Source organism: Triplophysa dalaica, chromosome 11 (assembly GCF_015846415.1).
Source record: "Triplophysa dalaica isolate WHDGS20190420 chromosome 11, ASM1584641v1, whole genome shotgun sequence".
NCBI lineage: Eukaryota > Metazoa > Chordata > Actinopteri > Cypriniformes > Nemacheilidae > Triplophysa > Triplophysa dalaica.
This window is the reverse complement of record NC_079552.1, coordinates 9314448-9331389: the sequence shown is the minus strand read 5'-3', so window position 1 is coordinate 9331389 and position 16942 is coordinate 9314448. Positions and strand designations below refer to the sequence as shown.

Sequence of the window (16942 nt, the reverse complement as noted above, 5' to 3'; positions counted from 1 at the left end):
GCAACTATCTGTGTTGTTTACATGCGAGGGAAATATGCAATTTCCTGTCCCTTTAAATTGAAAGTCAGCTGATTTCTTGATATCAGCTGGTGAAAAAACAAAGTTACGCCCTAATCGGTGACGACACCGGGTTAGTTGTTTTTAAACGACAGATGAATCTCAGCCTATCGCTGCTCTCTCCATTTTGCCAAACCAGGAAGTGTACGCTTGAACGGTCCAATAGGCAGGCCACACCGGGGGCGGGGCTTGTCTCAGACTTTCAGAGTTTGTGAGCGAGTTGAAAGAAAGAGACGCAAGTAAAGCTAGCTCGCAGGCTAGCTGAATGTACTGCCGTCTCGCAGATGGGTCGAAAGTCACAGGAATGGGCGGAATGTGGGGGGTCCAATACATAAGATTGGGAATGGGGTTGTTTATAAGTAACGCGGTTATTGGACCGGTCGGTTCGATGTCACTGGAAGCAGCGTTGACCGAGGTAAAGACACCGTTAGCATCCTTAGCTTAGCCGGCATACTGTGACTGTGTTTCTAAAACTAACGTCTACCCTACTTAGACAGCACTATTGTGCATCGTAGGGGCGTATGACACCAGATCATGTTGCCTACTTAGACAGTGCACTAGGGTTTGAGTCACAGCCTCTGTTTTTAAATCGGGAACAGCTTTAGATATTGAATTTTATAAATCATACGCTTTTTCCCCATACACTTCGAAGCTCAACTTTGTTGTGCATCAGGTAAATTTGTCATTTTTGGTAACCACAGAGGTTAAATAGGTGACATTAACGTGGATGTCTTATATTATGTTTATATTATGTTACTATGTTTTGGTCGGTGTTAAATAAAATCATGTTAAAGATTTAAATGTGTCTGTAAACCAAGAAAGTTTAATAATTGGTCGACTGGAATTGTCTCTTCTCAATTTAAAATAAAATGTGTGCCTGTCAAACAGCGAAAGATTAAGAAAGGTATTTTAATAGATTATGAATAGTGTTATCTGTTGCTTTTAGTTAGTAAATGTCGTTGTAGTTCAATGGAACACACGAGACTGTTATCAAAGTAAACACACGCTGTTATTGCTTTAAGTTACATCAGCTCATCTTGATAAAACAAACTAATAATAAACCAGTGTAAAAACTTCCAGTGTGAATCTTAGAACATAATCCAATCTATGGACTGTTTGTTCTGTTTTTGTTAAGATTAGGATGTAAGAGATAGCCATAGGAAAGTATCATAAACATTTCAGACATGTTTTTCCTTTATGTGAGATTGTAAAAAATTGAAATAATATAACCATAAAATTATTGACCAGACACATACTAATCATTTTAACAAATGCTAAAAATAAACTCATATGAAGTTGGCCATGGAATACAGCACTCGGGCATGTTGAGGGCCAGGTTATTTTAATGTGGTTATTGTTATAGTTCAACAATAAATGAATTGTTTAGTATCAGTGTTGAATTGTACAGTTGTCAGCGAGTGACGCACAAATATAGGCAGGAGGGATATGCAGTTATAACCAGCCTCTGTTTCTTTAACAATCACATGTTTAAACGGATACAGATGGCAGACTGAGGCTGTTTTGACTGGCTGGGCTTTTGTTCTGGCCTTGACTGTGAAAGGAATGTATATAGGGAGATGCACTTATATTGTTGTGATGTAACCGACGTCAGATCAAGGTCAGAGCATGAAAAATGAAAACCGCAGGGATTCAGGTGTTCATGCAAACACCCTTCTGATATGAAAACTATTATTTAATCTAAGATCTATTCTGTTAACATGACAGAAACCACAAGCTTTGTTGACAGCAGCGTCAGGTGTTAGACAATGAATTGGCTTTGAATCTGCTGTGTTGCTCAGTCAACATGAAACTAGCAACCAGTTTACATGTGTCTTTTCATTACCTCAACCCACACAAACAATATGTGTTCAAAGAAAATACAGTTCATCCAAAAATGAAAATTTGGTCATTTACTCATCCTCAGATTGTTCCAAAACCAGTATAAATTCCTTTGTTTTGCTGAACATAAGATATTTGGAAGAATGTCAGTAACCAAACAGATTTCATCCCCATTTACTGCTATGGCAGGGAAAATAAATTCTGAGTCAATGGGCGATGAAATCTGTTTTGTTACTAACATTCTTTGAAATATCTTCATTTGTTAAATAAATGAAGGAATTTTCATTTTTGGGTGAACTATCTCTATCTCACAATTATTTTGCAGTTTTTCATATTTTGTGGCAGGCTGTCATGGGCTTTATACACAATTTCTGTTCATCACACAATAAAAAACAATAATTTGTGGGTTTGATCATTTTTATACTTCATGATATCTACTCTGTCACTATTGTTTGTTAATCTTTGTTGTTATTTTGTCTTATTTTCTAAAACATTATAGAAGTGAAGAGGTGCAGCAGGTGTTTAATTCATACATAAAGACTTTTGTTAACTAGTACATAATGGACAAGGACCATTAATTTTTTTTTAATAAAGTTAAGGTCCTACCAACTTGTGGTTTCTGTCGAAACAACCTTTACGCTCAGTGTAGGCCTGTCATGAAAGGTTTATATATTATCACTAAAAACATACTTCCAGTACTCCACTGTTGTGCTTTTTATAACCACAAACATGTAATTATTACTTAGTTTTTTACTTCAAGTTTCTTAACAAATATAATTCAGCTCTTCCTTTTTATCGCTGTTCCCTATATGGGCTTTTTGGCACTATGTTAGTTGCTTTCCGTTCTTGCTCTGGTATGCAGTGCACTTTGCTTTCTGCAGCTTGTTATCGCCAATAATTTCTTAACAAATCGCAACAGAATACCGACAGAATTTACTCCACCTTTCTTGATAAATACTAAATATTGTGCGTCAGATAATCTTTCAAGTTCATAACCTTTTGCGAGTATACATTGTATATAGCACAACATCAAGACAGATCAGCAGTCATCCTACAACTCTTGTGACTGTTTGTGCGGGGGGTGGGGGGATGACAGAGAGGAGGGACAGACCGCTTGTCTGTTCATCCTGTTTACTTGCATTCCCTGGCAGTGCTCGCCGGGTTTGAAATGCCATGAAGGAGGCTGAGTGTGTCTGTTTAAATTGAGAACTCCCGCTAATAAACGGGTCAGTTTATGTCATACTGTACCATGTGTGGGTCGAGGCCGGCCCATGCCCAACCTCCCACTGTCTTTTCATCGGCCCTTACAGCTCTGTCTGTAAGAGAACTGTCTCTCTGCTTGGTTGATTGTTGATTTGACTGTCGGATGTCTAGGATGATTGTTCTCTTGGGCTTTGGACAGGTAATGTGGGGAAAATGGATATCAATGTTTTATTAAATAGTAGCTTAATGTGCATTGTTTATAATAAATTCTGTTTGCAGAGTTCGTTGCTTCGCAGTTGCATTTGTGGTTTAGGCCCTGTGTTTGTCAAGTCACCTGCAGTTAAACCAGGATGCCACTTTGTTGGGCCATTTCATTTTTTTTACTGAGCTACCGTGTTTATTTTGTCTGCCTTGAACCACAAATTGTGTTTGCATTTCATTTATAAATATATTTGAATGTTCGTTCAGCTTTTTTCAATATCACATAGAAAGCAGCCATGTTCAGGGGGAAGGAAGACTTTAACCACACTATAGCGCCATGAAAGGAAATAAAAAATGTATTCTGCCAATTGTGCTCATCTGGGTTTTATGTTTGGTCTTGCAGAACCGGCTGCTGTGTATCGGGGTGTACAACCAGAGCTATTACTGCAACTCAGGCTACTGCTGTGAAGAGTCTCAGTGCTGCAACAATTTCTATGAGGTTTGGTGTAAGTATCTCTCCGTCCCTTCTGCCTATATCTTCTGTTCGATCATGGGCTTCATCTTGACCAGTTATGCCCATGTATAAAAAAGGACTTTATTGGTTTTTATACAACAAACATTTTTCTAAATATCTTCTTTTGTGTACTTCAGAAGAAAGAAAGTCAGACAGGTTTGAAATCACCAAAGTGCGTTTAAATGATGACAGAATTTTTATTTTGAAGTGGAACTACTTTTATATTACAAACTAGCTAACTTTTGTAATGACCCTTTGACTTTACATTATGCCATACATATTCTACATATAATATATGACGTACAGTATATGTTTGTGTCAAGATTAACCTCTGACACAGATGCATTATGTCTGGTTATTTAGGGGTATAATCAGTCCAGATCTTTGAAGCCATCCATGGGTGGCATGCCTTAGATGATGTTTACGTCGTGGCTTATATTTAACACAGCAATTGTTTCGTTGCCATAAACAGAAATGAGCATTAAGAGGTTTAATCACACAGCTTACTGCAAGCACATATGGTTAAGTCCCCAAGTGACCCTCTGCGCCATAGCCGTCACCAGTTAACCTTTTTAAGATTTGGAAAGCTAAAGTTAATCAAAACAAATCTATTGAAACACTAGGGTTATTAAATATCAGGATGATTTTTGCATGTTGGATATAAGTTTTGAGTCATACACTGGCACTCATCTAGTTGTTGTTCTGCACTGTTCACACCTGTTGGCAATGTTCCTACGTTATCAAATTACCCCTCGCCCTCTGGTGTACCATCTATTTTAATAACTGAGGACAAACCTCATCGCCACGGTAATTACAGCACATCATATGCTGAGTCAAGGGGCTGCACTTGGACTTTTTTACAGCGTTCAAAGTATGTGCGACTAGGACAGACACAAACCCGGGGTAACTGGATCAGGCCAGCTCCTTTAAACAGCTGATTTAAGTTTCTGTATTTGGAAAAGAAGACCCTCGTCTGCCAGAAAAGGTCTTTGCTTTATTTGGGGCAAAGTTTTACACACTTGCATCTCACATGACATTGAACCACACCGTACATTCTGTTGGTTGACGAGTGTCCACCCATTTTATCCCTCGATTCGATGATACAGTCTTTAAGTTGTTGTCAATATCATTTTAAATTTCAAAACAGAGAAATTTCTCTGTATTAATATGATTTAATTTGTACCTGAGTATCTTACAAATCTCATGGATAGAACACTATTTTTACAGTGACTGTACAGGAATTTGGGCATCAACATTTAAACTGATAACATTGCTTGATATACCTATTAATTATGTTTAAAAATATGTTTACAAGACGTTTTGATCCTTTGTGATTTATCTTATAATTTTGGGGGGGCTTTTACCCTGTGGTGTAGACAACGTTGTTTACATTTAGTCATTTAGCAGACGCTTTTATCCAAAGAGACTTACAGATCAGGTGTACAATAGAGGCAATTGAAACAACATAAGGATTACAAAAAGCATAAGTGCAGTAAAACTGGTTTCATATAGCCTACCACCATATACAAAAGTATGTTTTTTTAAAGGATAGAAAGAGTAGAAAAGAAATAGAAGTCCCAACTAATCGGTCGGGTGCTGACGGGCAAGATTTATTTCCAGGCGATTCTTAAATATGGCTACAGAATCTGCTGATCTTTTAGCAGCAGGCAGATCATTCCACAATTGTTGAAACAGATCCAGAGAAGGGAAGGGAGAGGGATTTTTTTCCCTTTTTGGGATGGCACTACAAAACGTTGTTTGATTGCAGGGCGTAGGGATCTGGCGGGTACATCGGTCTATTAGAGAGTGAAGATATGGGGGTGCCGAACCAGTGGTGGTCTTGTAGACCAAGAAAAGAGCTTTGAATTTGCAGCCTGTGGGAAATGTACCAGTGGCGAGAGACGAGTTTATATAATGTGGGTCAGTATATGGACAAAGAAGAGCAGAGAAGGTTTAAAAGAGAGTATGGGAGTCAGGCGAGTTGTTGATTTTAGAGTGGTCTCACTGAGTTTTCGCAGAGAAGACATCAGCAGAGAAAGAAGAGAGGAGAAACTACATAGAGACAACATTGTTAAACTTGGAGGAATCAGATACAAATAGATTACTTATCATGTTGTACATATTAAGCTGGGATAAGAGAGAGCATTGCAACATCGAAAAATATCCTTGACCTTTAACTTCTATCAGTCTGGTTACATTTAAATAGATCCTAACTATTAAATACAATCCCAACCAGGCACAGCCCAAGTGTTAAGTGTCTAGTCACTTTCTGTCCTTACTGAAATGAAGTGACAAAATCACAGCCAATCAGATCTTCGGACCAATGAGCATTCACTGTGCATGAGGACGCTACAAAATAAAAACAGAAAGATACTTTCAAAATCCAGATTACAATGGATGTGAAGGAGGGCTTTTTTATATTAAATGCACTTAAATGTGGATTGCACAAAGTCAGAAACAAATGTATTACACAATGCAATGTAAGTCACTTTGGAAAAAAGCATCGGCCAAATGTGTAAATGTAAAGGAACAATGTTTAGATTTTAGTGGCATCTAGTGGTGAGGTTGTGAATTGCAACCAACAGCTCACTCCACCCCACCCTTTTAAAGAATTGTGAAGGTGTTTTTTATCTTCTTTATCATGGAGAGGATAATGTCATCATCCACCACTTTTATCTCATACGGATGGCCAGGATTTTTTGGTTACAGAGCTCAGCAGTGTGTTTTTATTTCTCAGAATGTACCAAATTGTTGATTTGGCTGCTCTTTATGTTCCTGGCATGTTTCTGATGGATTTGTTGTGTTTTTGAAATCTAACTATGGTCTGTTTCATTTGCTAAGAGATCTCTCTGAACCCCATGATGTGGGTTCACAGCAACAACTTCCAAATTCAAACACCACAATCAACTCCAGACCTTTAACATGCTGCATTTATGAAGAAATCATTTAAGGAAAAGCCAATACCAGTGAATAAAACGGCTTTTATTAAACTGTCCAATTACTTTTGGTCCCTTGAAAAAAGGGGAGGTTCATATTTAAGAGCTATAATTCCTAAAGCTAATCCGGATGTGAATACACTCTTAATAAAGCTCAGAGTGTGCACTTTGTGACAATATCCTTATAACTAACTCGAATACACTATATACTAAAAAAACAAAAAAATGTGCTTCTGTCCAAATATTTATGGGCCTAAGTTTGTGGCATTCTGTCAATTGATCCTCCTTAGTATCAAACATAGCATCTTTGACATCAATATTGCTTTGATGTTGTTGTGTGTTGTTTTCTCAGGGTTTTGGTTGGTCCTGACGATCATCCTCATTCTGGCCTGCTGCTGCGTGTGTCACCACCGTAGAGCCAAACACAGACTACAGCAGCAACAACGGCAGCATGAGATCAACCTCATCGCTTACAGAGAAGCCCATAACTACACCTCCGTACCATTCTACTTCAGTCAGTACCCACCTCAATCCTCTCTCTTTTCTTGCCTCTAGCTCTCCTGATAATCAATTCAGTCAGCTAACCGTAGTCTACAGTCTACATGATAAACATGATTAAAATAATCCTCTTTTACAGGGTTTCTGCCTGGCTACCTCTTACCCCCGTACGAGGAAGTAGAGAACAGACCTCCGACCCCCCCGCCTCCATACAGTGCCTCGCAGCCAGGTCAGTCCACCAGCACTGACCCTCTGTGTTCGGATCCACCGAATGAGCTCTGTTCTCCTCTGCAGTCCAGCCCTGTTGCCTCTGTATCAGAGAACTCTTCCCCAAGACCCGGCATGGAGCAGACACATTCTCCAACCACACACCGCCCCACCAGAAACACCCACAAACCATACCTCAATCTAGAGGAAGACGGGCAACTCCAGCAGGTAGCTTGTGCCACCTCACACAGCCTTGAAAAACAGGGTGGCAGCAGTGAGGATCTGACAAAAGCTGTAGATCAAAGTTTGGACTGTTCTCCTGACAGCAAAGACAAGACTCCAGGGCGCCACAGGCGCTTTACAGGTGACTCTGGGATTGAGGTATGCGTGTGCAGCCAAGGGCCTGGAGATGAAGAGGAGATGAAGGAGCTGGTAGGTCACGTGGACGGGGAGATGCTTGAGGAGCAGGACTTCTGTGATAGCTGTAACCCTCGCTGCAGTGGCCCTGGGGATGAGGAGCAGGGCCCGGCCGCATCCGACGGGGATCTGGAGTGCAGAGAGACTCAGCGGCCTCCCGTCTGCCTCCATCTGCACACCATCAATGAACAGGAGGGTCCACATCAAGGCAACAATATGGATCCGCAGAGTTGAGCACAAGCTGTTCCAGCAAAGACTCGCTTTAGACTCGTTTCTCCCTTTATTTTGTCAGTTTGTACTGTCAACAATGTCACTTTGAGTAAACTGTGTGTGTGTGTGTGTGTGAGGGTTTTAGGAGGGTGTTAATGTGAGACTTCTACGTTTTTTATGGATTATTTGTATAATCTTGTAAGGACATTAATAGGCATGTTGCCTCGAGAGAGGTCATGATCAAAGCCACAGGGGAAATTTTGTTCCTCGGTTTATAGCCTTGCCGGGTTGATCCACAGCCTTTAGATCTGGGGATATTTTATGGTTTTGGAGGGCTGATTTCCTCCCACGAAGATGAAGATAGTACTCAAGGTCAGGGTATATTGATCTGTGGTTTCTTTTGGTCACATTCTTACCTTTAATATTGTTTGAAAAAAAAAACATCTCAAAGGGGCAAGATTACACCATGTAAGAAAAAAGGGTAAATACTGCCATGGCATACCGAAGAGCAGTCTACTAAAACTTCAGAGATTTAGTAGTTTGTCCTTAAACGCCTTGTTTATTTTTTTCTAAATGTTTGATATGGATTGTCTATGCATGTTGTTATTCAGAAATGAATGAAAGGAACGGGCTCCTTTTTTGCTGGGTATGGGTGTGATTTTGTTTGCTTTTGCCTTGTTATTGTATTACGTGGTCTCAAGTTTATCTGAAAAGATACCATGTTTTGCATGATTATTTGCAAACGGAATAGATCCATAAGCAGAAATCCACAGTTGTCAAATACCATATGCTGTGTAGTTGTTTTATTATGAAGTTTATTATGCAAAGACTCGTTAACTATAATGAAGGCTGAAAATATCTTTGTACATAGACCCAGCTTGTTTATTAACAATAGGTGCCTTTGTTGATTTCCAGTAGTTTCATATGCCTTAAAAAATACAATTGTGGGTGTGATCAGATCTTTGCATAGATTAATCAAGGGCCAGTGATGAGTAAACTGTTTTGATCAATGGTAGCGTCTTGTTTGAGGGGATCACTTCATAAGCCTTCCATCGAAACATATCATTTATGTTTTGCCTTAATTTCTTGATTCTAGTGCAAGTTGTTGTTGTATCTTAACACTGTAAGGGAACTCTTGCACCACTAATATTAAGGTGAGTTATGTATAGACTAATACATAGAATAAGCTTTTAATATGCGTTTATTGTAGCAGATCAGGTTATGTTAGTATTTTTTACAGCGGTAACACTTCACAATAGGGTGGTATTTGTTAACCTTAGTAAATGCATTAGCTAACAATTTAGTTTTTCAGTATTAATTCATCGCTGTTAAGGTTAGTTCATGTCAATACAGTTATTCATGTTCATTCATGGTGCATTTACTAATGTTAACAGTGACAGGGTTTGGTTTTAATAATGTATTAGCAAAAGCCGAAATAACATGAAGTAACATTATTAAATGCTGTACTGATATTGTTCATTGTTAGATAATGAATTCACTACGGTCCACAAAAAGCACCTTATTGTGATGTGTTACCATTAGCACTTATGTTTGGTTAATGATGAGATGGCCTGTGTTTTTTTGTGTGGCAGTGAGACTGCCTTAAGCTGCTCCGCTGCATTCCTCACACTGTCAGTGTGTCTATGTCTGTGTGTCTCATTTTAGGTTCTTGTAAGGTGATTGCTCCTCAGAACACTGTTTATTTGACCTTTTGGTTTGGATTAGCAGTTAGTTTTCCTGTGATGTCAGATTGGGCATCGGCCCTCTATGTCTCAATAGCAAAATGTTCTTTTGTAAATGGGGGGCTAATTTTCTTTAAAACAAGATACAGCAGTTAAATATGGTTCCTACAGCGTTGGCTGGAAAAACTTGTTCTAAAGGTGGATTCCAACACAGACTCTGTGCCTTTGGAAATATTTATGTAGCAGTATTGTCGGACTAACCTCTACATAGAGAGAGTGTGGATCTTGCATCATTTGGACCAGTAATTTCATCATTTATTGTAATACTGATTTTCTTTTGCCAAAGATTGAAGTCATCTGTCCGATCATGGTGCTCATGTAGTTTATTCTATAGCTCTAATCCCAATTGTTTTCTTTGCTGTTTGAGACCAAAGGTATTTCTTAAATGTGGAAATCTGAGTCACAGTGTGGGTTAGCTCGCTGTAAACAAGTTGTTTGATTGTCATTGCACTGTTTTGACACTGATGCAGTGTGATTGTGTGATTTAAGGTGACGAAGGCTTTGCAAGCCAATTGCTATTATTTCTTAAGCTTTGATTTTAAGCCTGGTACTACGTTTTAGTTTTGTATCTATAGTCACTTTCCTTTTATATATAAAACTGTATTTTCTGCATTTTATAAAGACTCAACCAAAACATGATTATGTTCCATATGGATTAAAAAATATTGTAATTTAAAAAGTCAATAAATTAGTTCTGTTACTAATTCTTACAAGTTTATTTGATTTATTTTTTATGAGAAAGAGTTCACTGTGTGTCAAGAAACTCATTCAGAAGATTTTCTTTCAATTTATTTTCATTTAACAGTCGGCTTCACAACAAAATATTTACATGTCTCAGAATTAAAAACAGAAGTAGGAAAGACACAAAATACATCAACTCAGCACTTTTGTGGAAGCTTTTCCCAATCCGCTCTAAGTAGAGCAACGACCTTGAATTTCTTGGGTTGAAGAACCACCCCAAACTTTCCCTGGAGGTCGGGCGGTGGATGGCCAGCGGGCATCTCAAGCGTGAACCTCTGCAGAATCCATGAGAGGAAGAGAAAGAGCTCCATCTTTGCCAGCGCTTCACCGAGGCAAACGCGCACTCCTGCACCGAAAGGCAGATAGCTGGCTGGTGGGCAGCGTAAACCATCGCCGTCCTCGTTCAGAAATCTCCCTGTCAGACCAAGCCCTGTATTAGATTGCTTCCATATTTCATTTAATACTAATTCTAATTATTTTAGTGTTCAAAATCATATCAAGTTATATAATTATCACCTGGGTCAAACATCTCTGGGTTTTTCCACTCTTTCTCGTCATGGTGTAAAGACCACAGGTTAATTATGACTCTCGTCCCTTTTTGCACAGTGTACTCTCCCACACTGTAAACAGTAAATAAATAAATAATGTTGTTTTTAACATATAGAAAAATGGCTGCTAAACACTTCAAGAATTAAATTCTTAAAATACACTTTCAGAAGTTTTGAAAGTTTCAGTTTCACCCTGATCAAATCTGCACACTGGCACAATCTTTCTGCAACAAGTCCAGATTGAAAATCTGGGCAAATCTCCAGTGTATTTTAGCCTCAAGTGCGAGGACACTGTAAACGTCATTATTGTTGTGTGTTGAATGTGTATGTTAACTGTGAGGTTGTGTGACGTCAGTACCTGGAGTCCTGGAGCGCCACGTGAGGGATGAGGAGAGGCGAAACGGGTCGGATTCTCATCACTTCTCTTATCGTGGCTTCTAGATAAGGCAGATTTCCTCTGTCACTTAGCTGAGGGTGCCTGTCTTTTCCAACCTTAGCGTCTAGCTCTTCCTGAATCTTTCTCTGAACCTAATGTTCAAAGTGTTGTTAAAAATCTGTCATTTTTAAAAAATGTAAACCATGTAATAAACTCAATTGGATGCAGGTATACTAGCCTACCTGTGGATTATGGATCAGGTATGCTATTGACCATTTTAGGACAGTGGTAGTGGTTTCCACCCCTGCCCCAAAAATGTCCCCCACAGTCATTAGGACGTGATCTTCCGTTAAACCAACATCAAGAGTGTTATTGTTCTCTGAACTGCGTTTGGCCCTCAGCAGAGCATCCACCAGATCGCGCTGGACGTTATCATTGTAATTCTCCTGTAGAGGGAGACAGATCTCAGGTCATCGAGAAAGAAATTGATGATGAATAACTTGTTTTACAGCTGCGCATTGGATCTGCATTGTGATAAAATAGTGAAGTTTACCTTGTGCTCTTCATATTGTTTTTTAAGTAATTTGTCTCTGATGGAAACACATTGTCTCAAGATTTTGAGGTCTTTGTTCGGAAATATCTTGGGGGAAAAAATCAATTGTTCCATTTCAGAATTCAGAATATGCAACTAAAATTTTAAATAAAAATATATACTTCTAGGAAATAATAACTAAGAAATTGTGTCTTTTTCCCAAGCTTACCTTGAGCCATGGGAAAATATCCACCAAGCTGTCTTTGGCAACAGTATCCACAATTCCCTGACTGTACTGGAGCATAGACTCAAACTCAGCATCCCCACGTTTATATGATGAGCTGAAACACAGGGCACACACCACGTTTGTCACGGCACGTGTCAGCTCTGGTGCCATATCCACTGCACTGTTCTGAGTCTCGGTCAAAACATCACACATAGAGCTCGCCTCTCTGCAAACTAAAGGAAAAATGAGGAGAAAATAAGAAAATAACGTTGGTTAGGATTATTAATTATTAACACCATGAAGTTGAATTGAAAAATTAGCATGATCTCTTGATTTCATTGTATTGCCTTATAGTGTGTGGAATATTGACAGAATGCACTTCATGCACATGCACATGAACATAAATTCATGTAAAATCTGATACTTTATCATATTAGGTTCTTAAGAACATCTTGTGAGTTACTGTGATTACAAGTAAAGAGGAAAATCCATTTGTAAATTTCAGATGGTGTAGCCTATGCTTTATAGACATAGCAAAATTTGATGAAGATGTATTCTTATAGAAACAGGGATACTCACTTATCTTCTCAATAGAAACCGATCCTTCTCCAAACATGCAAAGAGCCCCATGCACCATTTTCCGATGGAACTTCCATGTGGAACTGTAGTCAGCAAATGCTATGTCTTTTCCATCTCGAGTTAACAAGTCTGTTGTAACCTTGAAGAGAATCATGCAAAGCTTCATCGAAAAGTTACAAAGACACAATACAAGTTTAGTTAGAGTTTACTTACAGTTCGTGGCCTTCCTGCAAATATTTTTCCTTTTTTGATCAGGACCTCTTTTGCATGATGGTGGTTGTTCACGATAAGAACTTTGTGAGAACCCATCATGAGGGAATAAAGATGTCCGTATTTCTTCTGAAGCTGCTGAAAGTGGATGTGTGGGGGAATGTCAGTCATGAGACTGAGAATACTCCCAATGATAGGCAGTGTGGGGAGACTTGGAGGTGATTTGTTGCCTTGCGCAAATCCGTTCATTTTTCTTTTGAGATACAGCACTGCCAAAGCAGCTGCAGAAAACAGACAAGAACAAAAAAGCCATGGCATAATGTAGGACTCAGACATGGTCGACTACATTCAAGCAAGTCTCCACCAGCTCTGCAAACCAGAAATGTCTGTGTGAGCAAGCCAGGGGGAGATTTTATGTGAATCCTTCAATGCCAGCTCCTTGACCCTGAAATACTTTAGCTTCAACTATCAAAAATGTCATCAGTGCGGTTTTCAACAAAGCATCTAATTGCTATCTCACATTCAAAGGTGCATGAGTGTAAGCGTCCATATTTACTTTCTTTTTTATGTATAACTATTTGCTTTTTTATGTGTTATTTGACCAAATTCATTAATAGAATGTAAAAACTAAAAATGTTATATTCATGTTATATTTCTGGCTATGAAGCAATATTACAGCATGCTGTATAGAAAACATTTGACATATCCACTCTTTATTAAGATGTTTTATTAAAGATGCAGTAACTTTTGTATGCATGTGGCATTGGTGTGTTTGCAGTAAATTTTGAGAATTTAAGGAGGCATTTACTTTTTTAATTATTTTGTAAAAACTTTAGTTTTGTCCACTCTGTACCATACACCTCATAAATCTGAAATTAAATCATATTTAACCTGCGGTGTCATCAGAAGCAAATATTTTTTTTAAATGTGAAAACGTTTAACATGTTAAAAACGACACCTTCGCGTTAATACAAATCTGTATAAATGCCTTTGTTCTGGTGAACAGAGAGAAAGATATTTGGAAGAATGCTTATAACCAAACAGATACTGCCCCCCATTGACTCCCATAGTGGGTCAAATTAAATTTTTCTGTTGAACACTAAAGACATTTTTAAGAATGTAGGACAGCAAACAGTCCTGGGACACTTTTGACTACCATTGTATGTTTTCCTACAAATGGGGGGGTCTGTCTGTTTTTAAGCATTCTTACAAATATCTTTCTCTGTGTTCATCATAACAAAGAAATTTACACCGATTCGGATCAACTCGACGGTAAGTAAATGATTACAGAAATTTCATTTTTGGGCGAAGTATCCCTTTAAATTGTTCCTCGCGAGTTTCCGTAGTCAGCAGGGATGGCTTCCTCCGAGACACAACCTCGCTTCGGTCAATCTGTTAAAGGTTTATTATCTGATAAAGTTACTTCTTGTAGTGGAGATGTCATCGCTCTAACTCGTCAAGTGTTAAAAGGATCCCGCAGCCAAGAAGTAAATATTGAAAACGTTGTTTAATACGATTATTATTAAATTCACTGCTAAACTGAGATAGCTGCCTCGCTAACATTTGCTGTTCCCCGTAGTAATAATCCCAGAAGTTAGGTTATAAACTGTAGTGAGCTGCCTACATAGACAGTGGCAGGGTGATGTATGTGTATGTGTATGTGTATGTGTATGTGTATGTGGATGTGTATGTGGATGTGGATGTGTATGTGGATGTGTATGTGGATGTGTATGTGGATGTGGATGTGGATGTGGATGTGTGGATGTGTATATGTATGTGTATGTGTATGTGGATATATGTATGTGGTATACAGTAGGTTGCATAGGTAACGTTAGGCGGCTCCTTCGGTTTAGAGATACAAACAGTGACTCATAACGTTACTGCAGTTAAATGAAGTCATCATATTTTCTTTTGCAACAGCTACTCAGTCAGGCAGCGAGAAATATGGTCATTCAAGAAGATACCATTCTGCACTCTGAAGATGTAAGTTAAGTGATAACAGACTGATTTTATATGACGCCAGTTTGATCTGTTAATAAATGAATGTAAATGAACTTTGAAAAATAAAAGCCATATCTTAATGTGTGTTTTTACAGAGTCTACGGAAAATGTCTATTATAACCACCCACTTGCAATATCAGTAAGTATAAGTGCTGTATCTACATCAACATGACAAAGACTTACATTAAGGTCTCTAAAATGACAGAATGTTCACTTGTTTCTTTAATGTAGGCCTTGCCACCTTACCTGTTTTAAATGTATAATTTAGACGGATTGCAATTGTATTTTAGTTGCTATATTTATCATATTTGAGGTCATTCATTGTTTTAATGATTAGCATTCAAATCTTTAAATGACTTCAAATGTCTGACCCTTGTGACAGCCAATGACAAGCTGTGAACTAGCAGCTTATAACTTATAAAAGTGGACTTTTCAGATGTTAATAAAAACACAATACCACATAAATCTAATGTTTATTTCCCTCTTTATTTTAGGCAAGAGGCTATTCAAAAGAAGTAAGTCATAACATTTACATGATTTCATGTTTTTATGTGATGCTCTGTTTATGTGCCTTTGGAATTAAAGCAACTCTTTCTGTCCTCACTTTGTCAACATTACAGTGTGGAACACTCAAAAAATCTACAAGACCAGCTGAGACATTTGATGAAATAATGAAGCTGAGCTCTTCTAAGATCACACTGTGAATTCAGCCTCCTTTTCGTGTGTTTTTTATTGATCTTTAGCAGTAAATCGTGCATTGTGTAGCAAACGCTGCTTACCTTCTTTATGAATGCAGATGATGGTATTGTATAGAAGATTGCTCTTATAAAAAATACACAACCCAATAATGTCTACTATTGTAATCTGCTACCGGATGGCCCCTGCAAAATTTCCACAAGACCTTCAAGTGAAGGCTTTTCTGTAAGAAAATCTTTTCATATTTGTCTTTTCGAACTGATAGTAAATCAACAAAAAATGTGTTTTGTCTTTCTGTCTTAAGCAGGACAAGGTTACGTAAGAACATTTGCTTTGATTCATTAGCTTTTTAAGGACTTGTTCAAAAGGAAGTTCTATTTACAAATTGTGTTTTCTTGTTATATTATTTATGTCTTGTTTCATAATGTTGTTGTGCCATATTAACTTGAATATATTTCTATAAAATTTCACACAAAACATTTCTAACTGTTTAGTTGTATGTTTTGTGTGTACAACAGGAACATGTCATTTGCTGGTATGTGGGATATTAGATGAAGTTTATCCCACGTGCAATATCAGCAGCAAGGGCAAGCAGATGGATGTCCTAGAGAGCAAGGCCTTGAGCACAATTCTTCAGGATTCCACTACATATTCTTGACTAAGAATATAGACTAATTTTTATTTTATTCAATTTAAGCATTAACATTGAAATCAAAAGTTTGATTAGATGCCAACAATTGCATGTAAAAAGCATTTGGAATGGCAGTTGTAAACTTAACACAACAGAGCAGAAACTTGAGATGATTCTAAATAATCTCATACTTACATATACAGCCAATCCCGTGTTAATAAAGCACATACATTAAGTCTGATTTCCCGACAGTCTTGCAATGCACATTAACATGGATCATAGAAGTCAGGAATAAAAACCTTGAGATGGAAAGAATGTTCTGTGCCTCCCTTAGTTCAGCTTATCACTCTTCAAGGTCTCTCTTCCAATGCATTCTTGCACGCAAAGAACTCGTTGCACATACAAACGAGTGTGTTCCTATAGTTCATTGGTAGATCGGTGCTTTAGCAGCTAAAAGGTCATGGGTTTGATGACGGGGTTCACAAACACTGATGAAATGTATTTGTGATGTATTTTTAATGTAGAGTATTGGTGGATGTGGATCTCTCTACTTTAAATCTCTTTTGTTTTTCAATGAA

At 38.2% G+C, this 16942-nt stretch overlaps 3 protein-coding genes across 4 annotated transcripts; 2 read left to right on the top strand and 1 right to left on the bottom strand.

Moving 5' to 3' along the window:
* The first annotated feature begins 256 nt into the window (after positions 1 to 256).
* Positions 257 to 10528, top strand: wbp1la (WW domain binding protein 1-like a). Of its 2 annotated transcripts, none has more exons than XM_056761140.1 (4): positions 257 to 472; positions 3704 to 3806; positions 7103 to 7264; positions 7388 to 10528. In XM_056761140.1, the coding sequence occupies exons 1-4, from the start codon at positions 323 to 325 to the stop codon at positions 8104 to 8106; spliced, it is 1134 nt and encodes a 377-aa protein (XP_056617118.1). In that variant the 5' UTR covers positions 257 to 322; the 3' UTR covers positions 8107 to 10528. The 2 variants fall into 2 exon arrangements, with proteins under 2 accessions (XP_056617118.1, XP_056617119.1); XM_056761141.1 differs by lacking the exon at positions 257 to 472 and adding an exon at positions 3051 to 3298.
* Positions 10529 to 10597: 69 nt separating this feature from the next.
* Positions 10598 to 13396, bottom strand: LOC130432033 (steroid 17-alpha-hydroxylase/17,20 lyase). Its single transcript, XM_056761260.1, has 8 exons — positions 13040 to 13396; positions 12827 to 12965; positions 12251 to 12480; positions 12043 to 12129; positions 11732 to 11935; positions 11472 to 11641; positions 11082 to 11185; positions 10598 to 10980 (listed from the first exon to the last, which is right to left on the bottom strand). Exons 1-8 carry the CDS (start codon positions 13370 to 13372, stop codon positions 10703 to 10705), a joined length of 1545 nt encoding a protein of 514 aa, XP_056617238.1. The 5' UTR covers positions 13373 to 13396; the 3' UTR covers positions 10598 to 10702.
* Positions 13397 to 14388: 992 nt separating this feature from the next.
* borcs7 (BLOC-1 related complex subunit 7) lies at positions 14389 to 16219 on the top strand. The gene is made up of 5 exons (XM_056761261.1): positions 14389 to 14523; positions 14957 to 15019; positions 15133 to 15176; positions 15532 to 15552; positions 15658 to 16219. The coding sequence occupies exons 1-5, from the start codon at positions 14392 to 14394 to the stop codon at positions 15707 to 15709; spliced, it is 312 nt and encodes a 103-aa protein (XP_056617239.1). The 5' UTR covers positions 14389 to 14391; the 3' UTR covers positions 15710 to 16219.
* Positions 16220 to 16942: the final 723 nt, after the last annotated feature.